The following is a 15,497-nucleotide window of genomic DNA, read 5'->3' on the forward strand; positions in this document are numbered from 1 at the left end:
AGACGCCTTTAATGGAAGTAAATTTCGATCTATTTTAAAATCTTAATTTCTTTATGACTGATGAACAAATCTTTTGTGGTTTAATGTCCCTATTCATCAAATCAAAAGCTGCGCCAAACAATATTGTTATTGCTATGTGAGCTCTGTATTCAAGGATCGTTTGAAAATACAGTGCTATATTTTTGTAGACAAATTCACAAAAACAAACGTTACAGTATACATTAGACAAGCATGTATACAGACCAAAAAATATACACTTATACATGCAGATACACACACACTAATATTATACACTTACACATGCAGATACACACTCTCAACATTAGTGTATATATAATATCAAGATATTGTTTTTTAAGCGGATTAATGAGTGTTTAAATGCTATTATTTAAAAAAAACTTGAATAGTTGGTTTCACATAAAACAATAGTCCTGTGTTTATGTAATCTTTCATTCTATTCATTATTCTTTCATTCTATTCATTCTATTCATTCATTCAACTAATTTATGATGTATCAACAAGCTCTTATAAGTATTCTTTGAACTTGTCATTTAATTAGCAAATGAGCAGACGACTGTTTTTCGTTTACAGTTAATTGTTAACAAGGTAATTAAATGACAAGTTAAAATAACACTTATAACAGCTTGTTGATACATAATACAATGAATGAATAGAATTAAAGAATATAATAGAATGAATAATGAATAGAATGAAAGATTACATAAACACAGGACTATTGTTTTATGTCAAACAAAGTACTCAACACTTTTTAAATACTAGAAACAAGCTTTACAAAACAGTTTCAATACAAACAACCTTGAGTGTCTACAAAATTTTTTAATTTTTACATTCAAATTCTTCAACCTGGTTACTATTGTGTGTGCTACACTGTCCCTTTCAATAACCACTATTTAAAATTTTAAATATTAGTTGTTTATTAATCTTCTATGGATCGAAACATGAATAACGATTGATTTTATTTATCTCTTAACAGCTCGACCACAATCCGTGACAGCTAGGGGTGGTGATGACCCTGCTTCAGCCATTCCATCAACCTCCTCTGGGACATCGATGACTAGTGGTGGTGTCGTTATTGGGCAAACGATAAGAAGCACATCATCTGCTAGCCATACCTTTTTATCAGCGGATACACTTCCAGATATCCGTACCAGCACCCCTGAAACCAGTGTTGGTAGAGGTACAGGTAAACAATATATTTTCATTTTTTCCATTCTCCTCTGGTCATACTGGTCAAAGCTAACCGAAATTCGCTTTCTCTCAAAAAATCTAATTACTTGAATTCCCTTTTTTTTTTTTCTTTTAAAAGCGTGGTAGTTTTTGCTCACTTAGGCCATATAGATAACATTGCTTTATTGTAATTTTTTTATTTTGGATTTTTCACTAAAGAAATTTTATTTTAATATATATATATATTTTTTTTTTTTATCATAGCTGACCTTGGACATCTTTTTCGGAACATGACGGGAAGTTCTCCACGGTTGTTTGATGGTGAGAATCTGTACTATTAATACATTCCTTTTTTTTAAAATTTTCTTCTTATACATAAATATCAAGATATCAACATCTTCATATATATTATTATTTTTAGGATATATAAAGATAAATATTTATATAAATAAAAATATATATATTGCTATCTATATATATATATATACATATATATATATATATAAATATATCTATATATATATACACATTTATATATATAGATAGATATATTTAGAATTTTAGATCATAAAAAGGCATCAATCACTCGTCATTTAAAATTAAAAAGAGCATTTAATAATACAAAAGCTTCATTAAATTTTCTAAAAAAAAAAAAAAAAAAGATTATTTAATTTTGTGTTATGAACAGTTGAATTTGAGTTACAAATGACATGTGAGTGCTGCCTTTTTTCCATAGTACATATTCACAGCTGCTACTAAATATTTTAAAATCGTTAAAAAAAAATTTACATTTTTTTTTAAAATATATATATAGATATATATATATATATTTTTTTTTTATATATATATATTTATATATCTACATTATATTTTTATATAGATATTAAAATCTTAATATATTCATATATATTTATTTTTTTATTTTTAATTTTCACAGATACAGAGGAGTCATCGAGGGAGGTCATCTTAAACCTGGTTGCTGTACAACCAGAAAGACCTGAGGAGGAGGAACTTCAATCCAGGGATCATGGAAGTGAGACCCCAGATTTGTTGGATGATATCATGGATGCTCAACCAATGGAGATCCATGAACCTGTCCCTGATGAAGCAGAAGTACAAGAACAAACAATTCAAGGAAATGTAGAGCCAGCAGAAACACAATCTAATGAAAGACCTGTGGTACCTGGCAACAATGAAATTGAAGAAGTGGATGATGTCTGTCTCAATGAAATGATCTCTCTTGCTAGACAATATAGGGTGGATCATAGAGAGTTACAGAATGTTTTAATCGCACACCTGGACCGAAGTGCATCATTAGCAGAAAGACAATTGCAGTTAGACAGAGAGAGGTTTGATTGGCAGAGGCGAATGGACGAGGAGCACAACGAACAGATAAACCGTTCATTACGCCTCGCAGAACAAACAATGAATTCTCTCCTGTCCATTATTCGTGAAAGACAGGGTCCTTCTGAACCAAATAGGCCAGGACAGTAGTGATAGACATCTTTATTAATTGTATTAATAACTTGAGTTTATACTGTTTTTGATGTTGCACTTTTTGATTTGTTTTATATTTTTGTTCAAAATATATTTATATTTTCGAGTTGCACTAATATTTTGAAAATTTTTTTTTGTGTTTTTTATTAAAATTTTTGAAAAAAGAATGAATACAAATTTTTTTTCATTGAAATTTTTTTTTTATTGATTACAATATATTTTTTTTTTATGAAATGGTAAAAAAAAAAAAAAAATTTCAATTTTTATAACAAACACTCATCATCCCTTTTTTTTTTTGGATGTTTCTAAATTTGTAATTTTTTAATAACTTGAGTTTATACTGTTTTTGATGTTGCACTTTTTGATTTGTTTTATATTTTTGTTCAAAATATATTTATATTTTCGAGTTGCACTAATATTTTTAAAAAATTTTTTTTGTGTTTTTTATTAAAATTTTTGAAAAAAGAATGAATACAAATTTTTTTTCATTTAAATTTTGTTTTTATTGCTTACAATATATTTTTTTTTTATGAAATGGTAAAAAAAAAAAAAAAAAATTTCAATTTTTTTAACAAACACTCATCATCCCTTTTTTTTTTGGATGTTTCTAAATTTGTAATTTTTTTTCTCAAAACAATAGAAAGTGTTTTAAAAGATTTATTTAAAAAAAAAATACTAAATGCCATATTTCTGGTACAAAAAATCAACTTGCTCCATCAACATTCCCATTATAGACCTAATTTTTGCCAATTTAATTTTGAAGTTATCATCCAAAAAAGTTTGTGTGCTTTCATCGATTTTTTCTTCAAAAACTTCTATACCTTAAAATAAATAAAAATAAATTAAATTCACATATTAATCACATAACAAAATATAAATAATATATTGATATCTGTATATACCTTCATTTTCTTTGGGAGGTATGATATCCATATCATTTTCTGTCTGCACAATTTTTTCCTCTAATGTGTAAGCATCGCTTGAACCGGAGGCTAAAGTAAAATAAATAAATAACATTTTTAATTTTTAATTTTTTTTTTTTTAAATTATTCTATTTTTGACAAAGGTAACTAAATAAAATACCTTTGTCTATCAGATTTTTTTTAGGAGGAAACATGTTTTGTCCAATATCATTACTTGTTGCGTATACCATGCCATCCAATTCTATTTCAACTTGTACCGCTTTGTCCAAAGGTTGAACTTTTTATAAATATATAAAAAATTAAAATTAAAATTAAATTATTTTTTCTATATTTCACTTCCCTAAAAAACAAAAATTCTAATACCTCTTCCAAGATTAGTATCATCATCTTTTGTGCATGGCTCATCGACCTCAAGATCAAAATAATAATTAGGTTCTTTTTCAAAGGATGGAATTTCTTCATAAAAACATCCAGGGATATCTAAATGTGCATTAGATCATTAAACATCATTTTTTTTTAATTATTATTTATTTTATTTACAATTTATAAAACCTTGTTAACGCTGTTCTATAGTTATGTACCTTTTTGAGTGTTGACAGCCATTTTTTTCACTGCTCTGTTATTTTTGGGAGTCATTGGTATGTCCATAAGTGTCAAAGGAAGGGGTGGTGAAGTGATCCCACTATTTGGTGTTTCAATCCTTATTTCTCTTAAATAACGTGGAATTTTTTGAGTTTTTGATTTTGATTTTTTCATATCTGTTTGTAAAAATTGACTTTATTTTTATAGTTGTAATGATTAATAGATGTTAATTTTCATTTCATATATGCAAGTTGAAGATATACTAAAAAAAAACATTTTCTGTATTAATAATACTAAAAATATATGATTAAATCGATTATCGAATGCTACTATCAATGTAAAATTGGATTTTGAGATTTATATTAATTAAAGGATTATTAAACACTACATTCTAGTTTAATCAACAAGTATATAGCTTACTTAAAGGTGAATAGCTTTATAAAAAAAATAAGATACTATAAATAACAGTCTATTAAAGCTAAAGGAACAATGAACATAATTTTTGTCTTTCAATGTTCAGATAGAAAAGTTATAACGGAATACTGAAAGTCAAATGTGTTGTCCCTTGTTCCTACTATTATTGAAAATCAATCAATGGTGAAAGGTAAAAGATGACGCAGTTATTGGACTTACTATCAATAACTATTAAAATTGAAAGTTACTATAAGTAACACTAAACATTTATACTTACAGTTTCTTATTAGTCGTTTAATTGAATTGTAATAATTAGTTTCCCTACGCCTCAAATCGCTGTACTTTCTTAGGCATTGACGTCTTGTCCTTTTTATCTTTGATACTCTATACATCCTTCTTATCATTTCGTATATAATATGATCACGACTGTCCTGCTTTACCAATCGAACTCCTCCCATACGATGAGGAAAATATCGTTCCATTGCATATACCAGAATGACTATTTCTCCAGCTGTGAAAGGCTCCGTTAGCGACATGTTAGTATCTGACGTCACAACTATACTTGTCAATCAAATTGACGCATGACTATTTTTACAATGTATCATTTTTTTTTGTTGAATCTTTATTTTTCTAATACTATGTAACATGAATAATATTGTTGTTCCGACTAACCATTAATAACCAATAATATATTAAATTTCTGTTGGAACGATAAATTTTGCATGAGGAATGAACAATGACGATATAAATATATCGTCAGGGATAATCTTTTTTTTAGTACATCACTATATCCTAGGTCATTGACCACAGATAACACTACCAATATATATATTCTCAAATTTTGTGATTCATTTATATTTGATACAATTACTATGTAACAAAATCACTGGTTAAATGTAGAATAGTAAGTCTAATATGTAACCTTTTGAATAGATAAATGTTGAACTTTTTTAGTTATGTAAATATATTAGTTGTATTAGGATAGAAATAGTTATAATTCTTATTCTTGTTGCCTTTTGAACTTAAAATAAATTGTTATATTATTTTCATTTAAAAAAAAATCTGTTTCATTTATTTTTGTGGTGTGAACAATGAAAATAAGGTTTGTTTAGAAAAAGGGCTACAAATAAATAACAATATGATGATGTTGCACACAAATTTTATTTGAAAAAACAAAAAAAAAATGCAGAACACAATTTACATAAGATGAACAAATTGTTAGAGAAAGATCAAACTTCGAAATATTGGTCAGAAACCATATCCCTTGTGGCCATGCCACGTCTATTGGTGTTTTCTCTGAAAATTTCTTCTGGAAAGTCATTAAAAGGCATGGCAATATCGTCATCAATGGGGCATCCTCTTTTGGTGGCAATATTATGCAAGACACAGCAAACTAAGATGATTCTTGCAACTTTTTCTGTAGAATACTGCATTGCACCGCCAGATCTGTCCAGACATCGGAACCTCATTTTCAATAATCCAAAAGTCCTTTCGATGACACCCCTTGTGCTCTTGTGTGCTTCATTAAAACGAATATGTTTCCGGAGTTGGGGGTTATTATAGGGTGTCAGAAGCCATTCATAACAAGGGTAACCGGCATCCCCTGTAATTAAAAAAAAAAAATATTGATGTAAGTCATTCCAAAAAGACAAAATAATTTTTATTAGTTATTGAGGCTAGCGTCAAATTAGTATAAATTTGTAACAAATTAAAAATTTAATTATATAATGTGTTTTTTTTTCAGAATTTATTTATATATCCTTTGTTGAAAAAATATCAATGCACAAATGTGAGCCAATCAAACAAGGCCTCTAGGTGCATCAACCAATCGGCAGCTATTGAGCATATATCTAGATATGATTTTCAACAATTGATATAAAAAGAATAAAAAGTCAATTTGAAAGTCGTTTAAAATTACATGCTCTTTAGAAAACCTTTAAAAATTTTTGTTGAGTTCAATTCAAGCTTACCTAATAACCATCCCTCTGGCATTTCCCCATTTTCGAATTTTTGGTACAGTCCAGTCTGCCGCAGGATATAAGCGTCATGGCAGGAGCCAGGGTAATTTGATCTCACGCTGATAATTCTCATTTTGGGGTCACAAACCATCTGTACATTCAAGGAATGGCAGGACTTTCGGTTGCGGTAAATCTCCTCCCGTAACCGTGGCGGTCGAACTGCAATATGGGTACAGTCTATTGCCCCAAGAACATTTGGCATTCCAGCCACACTGTAGAATTGCGACTTTATCGATTGCCACTCTTCTGTGGTAGATGGTAGACAAACATATTCGGGGAATATATGCATGAGTGCATCGATAACTTTGGAAAGATGACGAGAAAAGGCAGACTGACTGAAACCAATGATGACGCTGGACACTGCCTGAAATGATCCGGTGGCAAAAAAGTGCAAGGCAGCAAGAAACTTTAGTATTCCGGGAATGGCCCTTGAACGAGCCGTCACAGGCTCTAGAAAATGTGCTATTTGAGAATATAAAGACAATATTGAATGTCGATCCAGACGGAACCTTTGAATAACCTCTCGATCGGAAAGGGCATCTAAAGGAACCCGAGGAAGGAATACCCGCTGTACTCGTAATCGCCTTCTTCGAACCGGATTTGGGGCATCAGGTTGACGAATTTGCCTTCTACCCCTCATTTGCATCAGACGAACAATATAAAGTTGAAGAAGTGTCTCCATATGGCTAACAGGATCAAAAGTGAGTAACCATTCAATTGTACACCTCTTTTAAATCAGTTGTAGGCGTTGATCTGATAGACCCTATTGTTTATTATGGTGCTCGCCACCTATTAGCTGGCGAGGGATTTTTAACGAGGTAGGTGCGGAGAAATTCACGAGCGTAGAAATAGATAGTTTAGTAATTCCTGTTTTGTGCGAGATTTATGTCGAGCGAGTATTTTCTAGCTACAAAAAAGACGAGAATTCAAGATTTGCGGGCAAGTTCGCTCGCCGTTTTTTAATATAAGGTTTTCAATGGATTCGTGGGATAGTACATACGGTTATTGATCCGCACGCAGAAATTTAGACGAAAATAGTCACGAAGACCTCGCAGACAGCTTAGTACATGGAGCCCATTGTGATCCCTCCAAATAAAAAATTACCATTTTTGGCCTGAAAAAGAGCAGAGAAAGCCGCTGCAGATAGATTGTGATCAATGCCCTAATACGGAAAAGAAGTACAATTGTATATATCATTAAATTTAAAGGACCAGTCAACACAGTAGATTTGCATAATCAACAAATGCAAGATAACAAGACAATGCAATTGCACATGGGGGTCAATTTATCAAGCTCCCCCAGAAACAGAAGTTATAAAGTAGGGGTCTTAAGACCGCTGCTCCATAACCTGTCCACCTGCTCTGAGGTGGCGGACAGAAATCAACCTGATCGAATACGATCAGATTGATTGACACCCTCTGCTAGCGGCCACTCCCCCTGTGACAGCCATCAGCCAATCACAAATGCATACACGTACCATGTGACAGCCATCAGCCAATCACAAATGCATACACGTACCATGTGACAGCCATCAGCCAATCACAAATGCATACACGCTTATTCTTGCACATGCTCAGTAGGATCCGGTGACTCAAAAAGTTTAAATATAAAAATACTGTGCACATTTTGTTAATGGAAGTAAATTGGAAAGTTGTTTAAAACTGCTGCTCTATCTGAATCATTAAAGTTTAATTTTGACTTGAGTGTCCCTTTAAGAATTTTGCATCAAACATTTTTTTATTTTTTTATTAAGGTGGGAGCTGCCTAATGCCATGGAGAGCAACGTAGTTGATTATCGCATAAGTGGTAAGTAGTAGTAACTTCGCTAGTGCTTTTATATTAATATAAAACACTCCTATAAATAAAACAAACATGGGTTACTCTTACATATCTTAGATTAGGACAACTTTGCTTTGAGTATATGATTTAGTACAGAGCCCTAGAGTGTCCACATAAATTTATATTTTTTAAATCGTCCGTTAAATTTACTAAAATGTTCCCCTTATTTACTAAATTGTGTGCACGATTTATGGTCACACTGGGGCTCCGTAGTTCCTACAGATGCCTCAAAAAACAATTCCTTTGTGCCACTGGCCTCAGTATGGATATCTACCTATCAACATAAGATGTAACACTCTCTGAGATTCTGAATCCTGTGGTAATGTAGGGTGGGAAGGAAGAACTATATACATCTATATAACAGCTCCTCCTGTCACTTTAGTCAGACCTAGCTATACAGATTGCATCTAAAATATATTCTTTATTCACAAGAAAATTAGGCCTAGATTTGGAGTTTGGCGGTAGATGGGCTGTTAACGCTCCGCAGGCTTTTTTCTGGCCGCACCATAAAATTAACTCTGGTATCGAGAGTCCAAAAAAATGCTGCGTTAGGCTCCAAAAAAGGAGCGTAGAGCATTTTTACCGCAAATGCAACTCTCGATACCAGAGTTGCTTACGGACGCGGCCAGCCTCAAAAACGTGCTCGTGCACGATTCTCCCATAGGAAACAATGGGGCTGTTTGAGCTGAAAAAAACCTAACACCTGCAAAAAAGCAGCGTTCAGCTCCTAACGCAGCCCCATTGTTTGCTATGGGGAAACACTTCCTACGTCTGCACCTAACACTCTAACATGTACCCCGAGTCTAAACACCCCTAACCTTACACTTATTAACCCCTAATCTGCCGCCCCCGCTATCGCTGACCCCTGCATTATATTATTAACCCCTAATCTGCCGCTCCGTACACCGCCGCAACCTACGTTATCCCTATGTACCCCTAATCTGCTGCCCCTAACACCGCCGACCCCTATATTATATTTATTAACCCCTAATTTGCCCCCCACAACGTCGCCGACACCTGCCTACACTTATTAACCCCTAATCTGCCGAGCGGACCTGAGCGCTACTATAATAAAGTTATTAACCCCTAATCCGCCTCACTAACCCTATAATAAATAGTATTAACCCCTAATCTGCCCTCCCTAACATCGCCGACACCTAACTTCAATTATTAACCCCTAATCTGCCGACCGAATCTCGCCGCTATTCTAATAAATGTATTAACCCCTAAAGCTAAGTCTAACCCTAATACTAACACCCCCCTAAGTTAAATATAATTTAAATCTAACGAAATTAATTATCTCTTATTAAATAAATTATTCCTATTTAAAGCTAAATACTTACCTGTAAAATAAATCCTAATATAGCTACAATATAAATTATAATTACATTGTAGCTATTTTAGGATTAATATTTATTTTACAGGCAACTTTGTAATTATTTTAACCAGGTACAATAGCTATTAAATAGTTAAGAACTATTTAATAGTTACCTAGTTAAAATAATAACAAAATTACCTGTAAAATAAGTCCTAACCTAAGTTATAATTAAACCTAACACTACCCTATCAATAAATTAATTAAATAAAATACCTACAATTACCTACAATTAACCTAACACTACACTATCAATAAATAAATTAAATACAATTTCTACAAATAAATACAATTACATAAACTAACTAAAGTACAAAAAATAAAAAAGAACTAAGTTACAAAAAATAAAAAAATATTTACAAACATAAGAAAAATATTACAACAATTTTAAACTAATTACACCTACTCTAAGCCCCCTAATAAAATAACAAAGACCCCCAAAATAAAAAAAATCCCTACCCTATTCTAAATTAATAAATTTAAAAGCTCTTTTACCTTACCAGCCCTGAACAGGGCCCTTTGCGGGGCATGCCCCAAGAAAATCAGCTCTTTTGCCTGTAAAAAAAAAACATACAATACCCCCCCCCAACATTACAACCCACCACCCACATACCCCTAATCTAACCCAAACCCCCCTTAAATAAACCTAACACTAAGCCCCTGAAGATCTTCCTACCTTGTCTTCACCTCAACAGGTATCACCGATCCGTTCTGGCATCCGGTGCTGAAGAGGTCCAGAAGAGGCTCCAAAGTCTTCCTCCTATCCGGCAAGAAGAGGACATCCGGACCGGCAAACATCTTCATCCAAGCTGCATCTTCGATCTTCTTCCATCCGGTGCGGAGCGGGTCCATGTTGAAGCATCCAACGCGGATCCATCCTCTTCTTCCGGCGTCTCCCGACGAATGACGGTACCTTTAAGGGACGTCATCCAAGATGGCGTCCCTCGAATTCCGATTGGCTGATAGGATTCTATCAGCCAATCGGAATTAAGGTAGGAATATTCTGATTGGCTGATGGAATCAGCCAATCAGAATCAAGTTCAATCCGATTGGCTGATCCAATCAGCCAATCAGATTGAGCTCGCATTCTATTGGCTGATCGGAACAGCCAATAGAATGCGAGCTCAATCTGATTGGCTGATTGGATCAGCCAATCGGATTGAACTTGATTCTGATTGGCTGATTCCATCAGCCAATCAGAATATTCCTACCTTAATTCCGATTGGCTGATAGAATCCTATCAGCCAATCGGAATTCGAGGGACGCCATCTTGGATGACGTCCCTTAAAGGAACCGTCATTCGTCGGGAGACGCCGGAAGAAGAGAATGGATCCGCGTCGGCTGCTTCAACATGGACCCGCTCCGCACCGGATGGAAGAAGATCGAAGATGCAGCTTGGATGAAGATGTTTGCCGGTCCGGATGTCCTCTTCTTGCCGGATAGGAGGAAGACTTTGGAGCCTCTTCTGGACCTCTTCAGCACCGGATGCCAGGACGGATCGGTGATACCTGTTGAGGTGAAGACAAGGTAGGAAGATCTTCAGGGGCTTAGTGTTAGGTTTATTTAAGGGGGGTTTGGGTTAGATTAGGGGTATGTGGGGGGTATTGTATGTTTTTTTTTTACAGGCAAAAGAGCTGATTTTCTTGGGGCATGCCCCGCAAAGGGCCCTGTTCAGGGCTGGTAAGGTAAAAGAGCTTTTAAATTTATTAATTTAGAATAGGGTAGGGAATTTTTTTATTTTGGGGGTCTTTGTTATTTTATTAGGGGGCTTAGAGTAGGTGTAATTAGTTTAAAATTGTTGTAATATTTTTCTTATGTTTGTAAATATTTTTTTATTTTTTGTAACTTAGTTCTTTTTTATTTTTTGTACTTTAGTTAGTTTATGTAATTGTATTTATTTGTAGAAATTGTATTTAATTTATTTATTGATAGTGTAGTGTTAGGTTAATTGTAGGTAATTGTAGGTATTTTATTTAATTAATTTATTGATAGGGTAGTGTTAGGTTTAATTATAACTTAGGTTAGGACTTATTTTACAGGTAATTTTGTTATTATTTTAACTAGGTAACTATTAAATAGTTCTTAACTATTTAATAGCTATTGTACCTGGTTAAAATAATTACAAAGTTGCCTGTAAAATAAATATTAATCCTAAAATAGCTACAATGTAATTATAATTTATATTGTAGCTATATTAGGATTTATTTTACAGGTAAGTATTTAGCTTTAAATAGGAATAATTTATTTAATAAGAGATAATTAATTTCGTTAGATTTAAATTATATTTAACTTAGGGGGGGTGTTAGTATTAGGGTTAGACTTAGTTTTAGGGGTTAATACATTTATTAGAATAGCGGCAAGATTCGGTCGTCAGATTAGGGGTTAATAATTGAAGTTAGGTGTCGGCGATGTTAGGGAGGGCAGATTAGGGGTTAATACTATTTATGATAGGGTTAGTGAGGCGGATTAGGGGTTAATAACTTTATTATAGTAGCGCTCAGGTCCGCTCGGCAGATTAGGGGTTAATAAGTGTAGGCAGGTGTCGGCGACATTGAGGGGGGCAGATTAGGGGTTAATAAATATAATATAGGGGTCGGCGGTGTTAGGGGCAGCAGATTAGGGGTACATAAGGATAACGTAGGTGGCGGCGCTTTGCGGTCGGCAGATTAGGGGTTAATTATTGTAGGTAGCTGGCGGCGACGTTGTGGGGGGCAGGTTAGGGGTTAATAAATATAATACAGGGGTCGGCGGGGTTAGGGGCAGCAGATTAGGGGTACATAAGTATAACGTAGGTGGCGGTCGGCAGATTAGGGGTTAAAAAAATGTAATCGAGTTGCGGCGATGTGGGGGGACCTCAGTTTAGGGGTACATAGGTAGTTTATGGGTGTTAGTGTACTTTAGGGTACAGTAGTTAAGAGCTTTATGAACCGGCGTTAGCCCAGAAAGCTCTTAACTCCTGCTTTTTTCCTGTGGCTGGAGTTTTGTCGTTAGAGCTCTAACGCTCACTTCAGAAACAACTCTAAATACCGGAGTTAGAAAGATCCCATTGAAAAGATTGGATACGCAAATGGCGTAGGGGGATCTGCGGTATGGAAAAGTCGCGGCTGAAAAGTGAGCGTTAGACCCTATTTTGAGTGACTCCAAATACCGGCGGTAGCCTAAAACCAGCGTTAGGAGCCTCTAACGCTGGTTTTCACGGCTAACGCCAAACTCTAAATCTAGGCCTTAGTGTTCTTGAAACAAATGAGTTTAAAGGGACAGTAAACACCAAAAATGTTATTGTTTAAAAAGATAGATAAAGATAGAATTATTACCGTTGATAACCATTCCCTAGTTTTGCAGAACCAACACTGTTATATTAATATACTTTTTTACCTCTGTAATTACCTTGTATCTAAGCCTTTGCAGACTGCCTCCTTATCTTACATCTTTTGACAGTCTTGCATTTCAGGCAATTAGTGCTGACTCTTAAATAACACCACGGACGTGAGCACAATGTTATCTATATGGCATACATGAACTAACACCCTCTAGCTGTAAAAACTGTTAAATGCATTCAGATAAGAGGCGACCTTCAAGGGCTTAGAAATTAGCATATGAGCCTACCTAGGTTTAGCTTTCAACAAAGAATACCAAGAGAACAAAGCACATTTTATGATAAATGTAAATTGGAAAGTTGTTTAAAATGACATGCCCTATCTGAATCATGAAAGTTTAATATGGAATTTACTGTTTGTTTAATGTCAGTTCACAAAATCCACCAACAGATCTAATACTAATGACCACACTATAACATCAACTGCCGGACCAGTGCCTATGGGGCCGATTTATCAAGTTTCGCATGGAGCTTGATGCCCCTTTGTTTCTAAAGACCGCTGCTCCATAACTTGTCTGCCTGCTCTGAGGCCGCGGACAGAAATCAACTCGATCAAATACGATCTGGTTGATTGACACCCCCTGCTAGCGGCCGATTGGACGCGAATCTGCAGGGTGCGGCATTGCACCAGCAGTTCACAAGAACTGCTTGTGTAATGATAAATGCAGACAGCGTATACTGTTGGCATTTATCGATGTGTAGCGGACATGATACGCTACATCGTATCATGTCCGCTCGCACATTAATAAATAGGCCCCTAAGCCTGAAACTCCTCAGAATGGTGACAGAAACCTGAAAATATTCTCATTATTTGTACAACTTTTTCCCAGCACATATAAGTCCACCCTAGCTCACCTTCCTCCTTATCACAATATGTTTATTTTGTGCACATAAAAAGGACCTCTAGAGAGTTGCTTTGCGCAATGGTGCGGTTGGAAACTGATGTGGTCGTAAATTCTGCACACAATTTATATACAGGTTATATATAAAACATATTGTGTTGCCACTTTGAGGCACCATTATTAAGTTTAGAAGTTGCATATATTTCTACATTTAGGGGCCTTTTTAAGAAAGTGCGAGCGGACATGATCCGATATTGTGGATCATGTGCGCTGCCCATCGATAAATGCCAACAGCATACGCTCTTGTGTGCCTAGGTGTCTGCCGGACGACCTATTGGTTCCGGCCTGCCTATATTGCACAACTGTGCTCTCCACCACATGAGTAAGATTTCACCTGTACCTGTACAAATACCAATTGGTTACCTGCCTGATTTGCACCATGTGGCGCCCTCTATCTTTTATATTCTATGCTTGTGCAATGCCGCCCCCTGCAGATTCGCGGCCGCTAGCAGAGGTATCAATCTACCCGATCGTAATGAATCGGGTTGATTTCCGGCGATGTCTGTCCGCTACCTCAGAGCAGGCAGACAGGTTATGAAACAGCGGTCTTTACGGAGCTTGTTAAATATGCCCCTTAGAGATTATTTTAACAGCTGCTATTGCGGACTGCTGAACAGAATAACATAAGAAATGTTTCAGCTACAAATAGACAAACTTGAATAACTTTAATAATAAAAAAAGGGGCTTAAATAAAAATCAATATACAATGAGGGTAATAAAATTCATGATACCACCTGTCTATATCTGATATCAAATACAAAGTTTATCTAGTTTGTGTTGCCTCTGTTAAGTAGTTTCACTCTGTAATTTCTTGCTGTACCTTCTGGTGAGATTATGATGTACTTTAGCTGTGCATTTCATCATGGAATACTATATATGAAATAATTCACTATGGCACTTTATCCATCACCTCTCACAGTGGCACATTTACTGCTACAGTTTTGCACATTACCTGACAAATTTCCCTCTGGGTAACATATCATCATTTACTTTTTTGGAACCTGCACCAGGGGATACCTCTTCTTTATGTCTTAAAGGGACACTAAACCCAAACATTTTTCTTTCATGATTCAGATAGAGCAGCAATTTTAAGCAACTTTCTAATTTACTCCTATTATCAATTTTTCTTTGTTCTCTTGCTGCATGAATGTAAAGCTTAAGAGCCGGCCCATTTTAGGTTCAGCACCCTGGATTGCGCTTGCTTATTGGTAGGTACAAAAACAAAAAAATGGTCCAGCTCCTAAGTACATTCATGCTTTTTTAAATAAAGATACCAAGAGAACAAAGAAAAATTGATAATAGGAGTGAATTAGAAAGTTGCTGCTCTATCTGAATCACGAAAGAAAAAATTTTTGGGTTTAGTAGGAAGAGGTTTCAAGGGCT

The 15,497-nt window shown here is 34.7% G+C and overlaps 1 protein-coding gene across 1 annotated transcript in view; it reads left to right on the forward strand.

Moving 5' to 3' along the window:
• SYT12 (synaptotagmin 12) overlaps positions 1 to 15,497 on the forward strand; it is a 375,529-nt gene that overhangs the window by 224,966 nt on the left and 135,066 nt on the right. Inside the window, exon 2 of the mRNA XM_053720440.1 lies at positions 8,376 to 8,428. Within this exon, the coding sequence (XP_053576415.1) occupies positions 8,395 to 8,428 (34 nt within the window). The 5' untranslated portion in view covers positions 8,376 to 8,394. The remainder of the gene's footprint in view (positions 1 to 8,375; positions 8,429 to 15,497) is intronic.

The sequence above is a fragment of the Bombina bombina genome, chromosome 7, assembly GCF_027579735.1.
Source record: "Bombina bombina isolate aBomBom1 chromosome 7, aBomBom1.pri, whole genome shotgun sequence".
Classification (NCBI taxonomy): domain Eukaryota; kingdom Metazoa; phylum Chordata; class Amphibia; order Anura; family Bombinatoridae; genus Bombina; species Bombina bombina.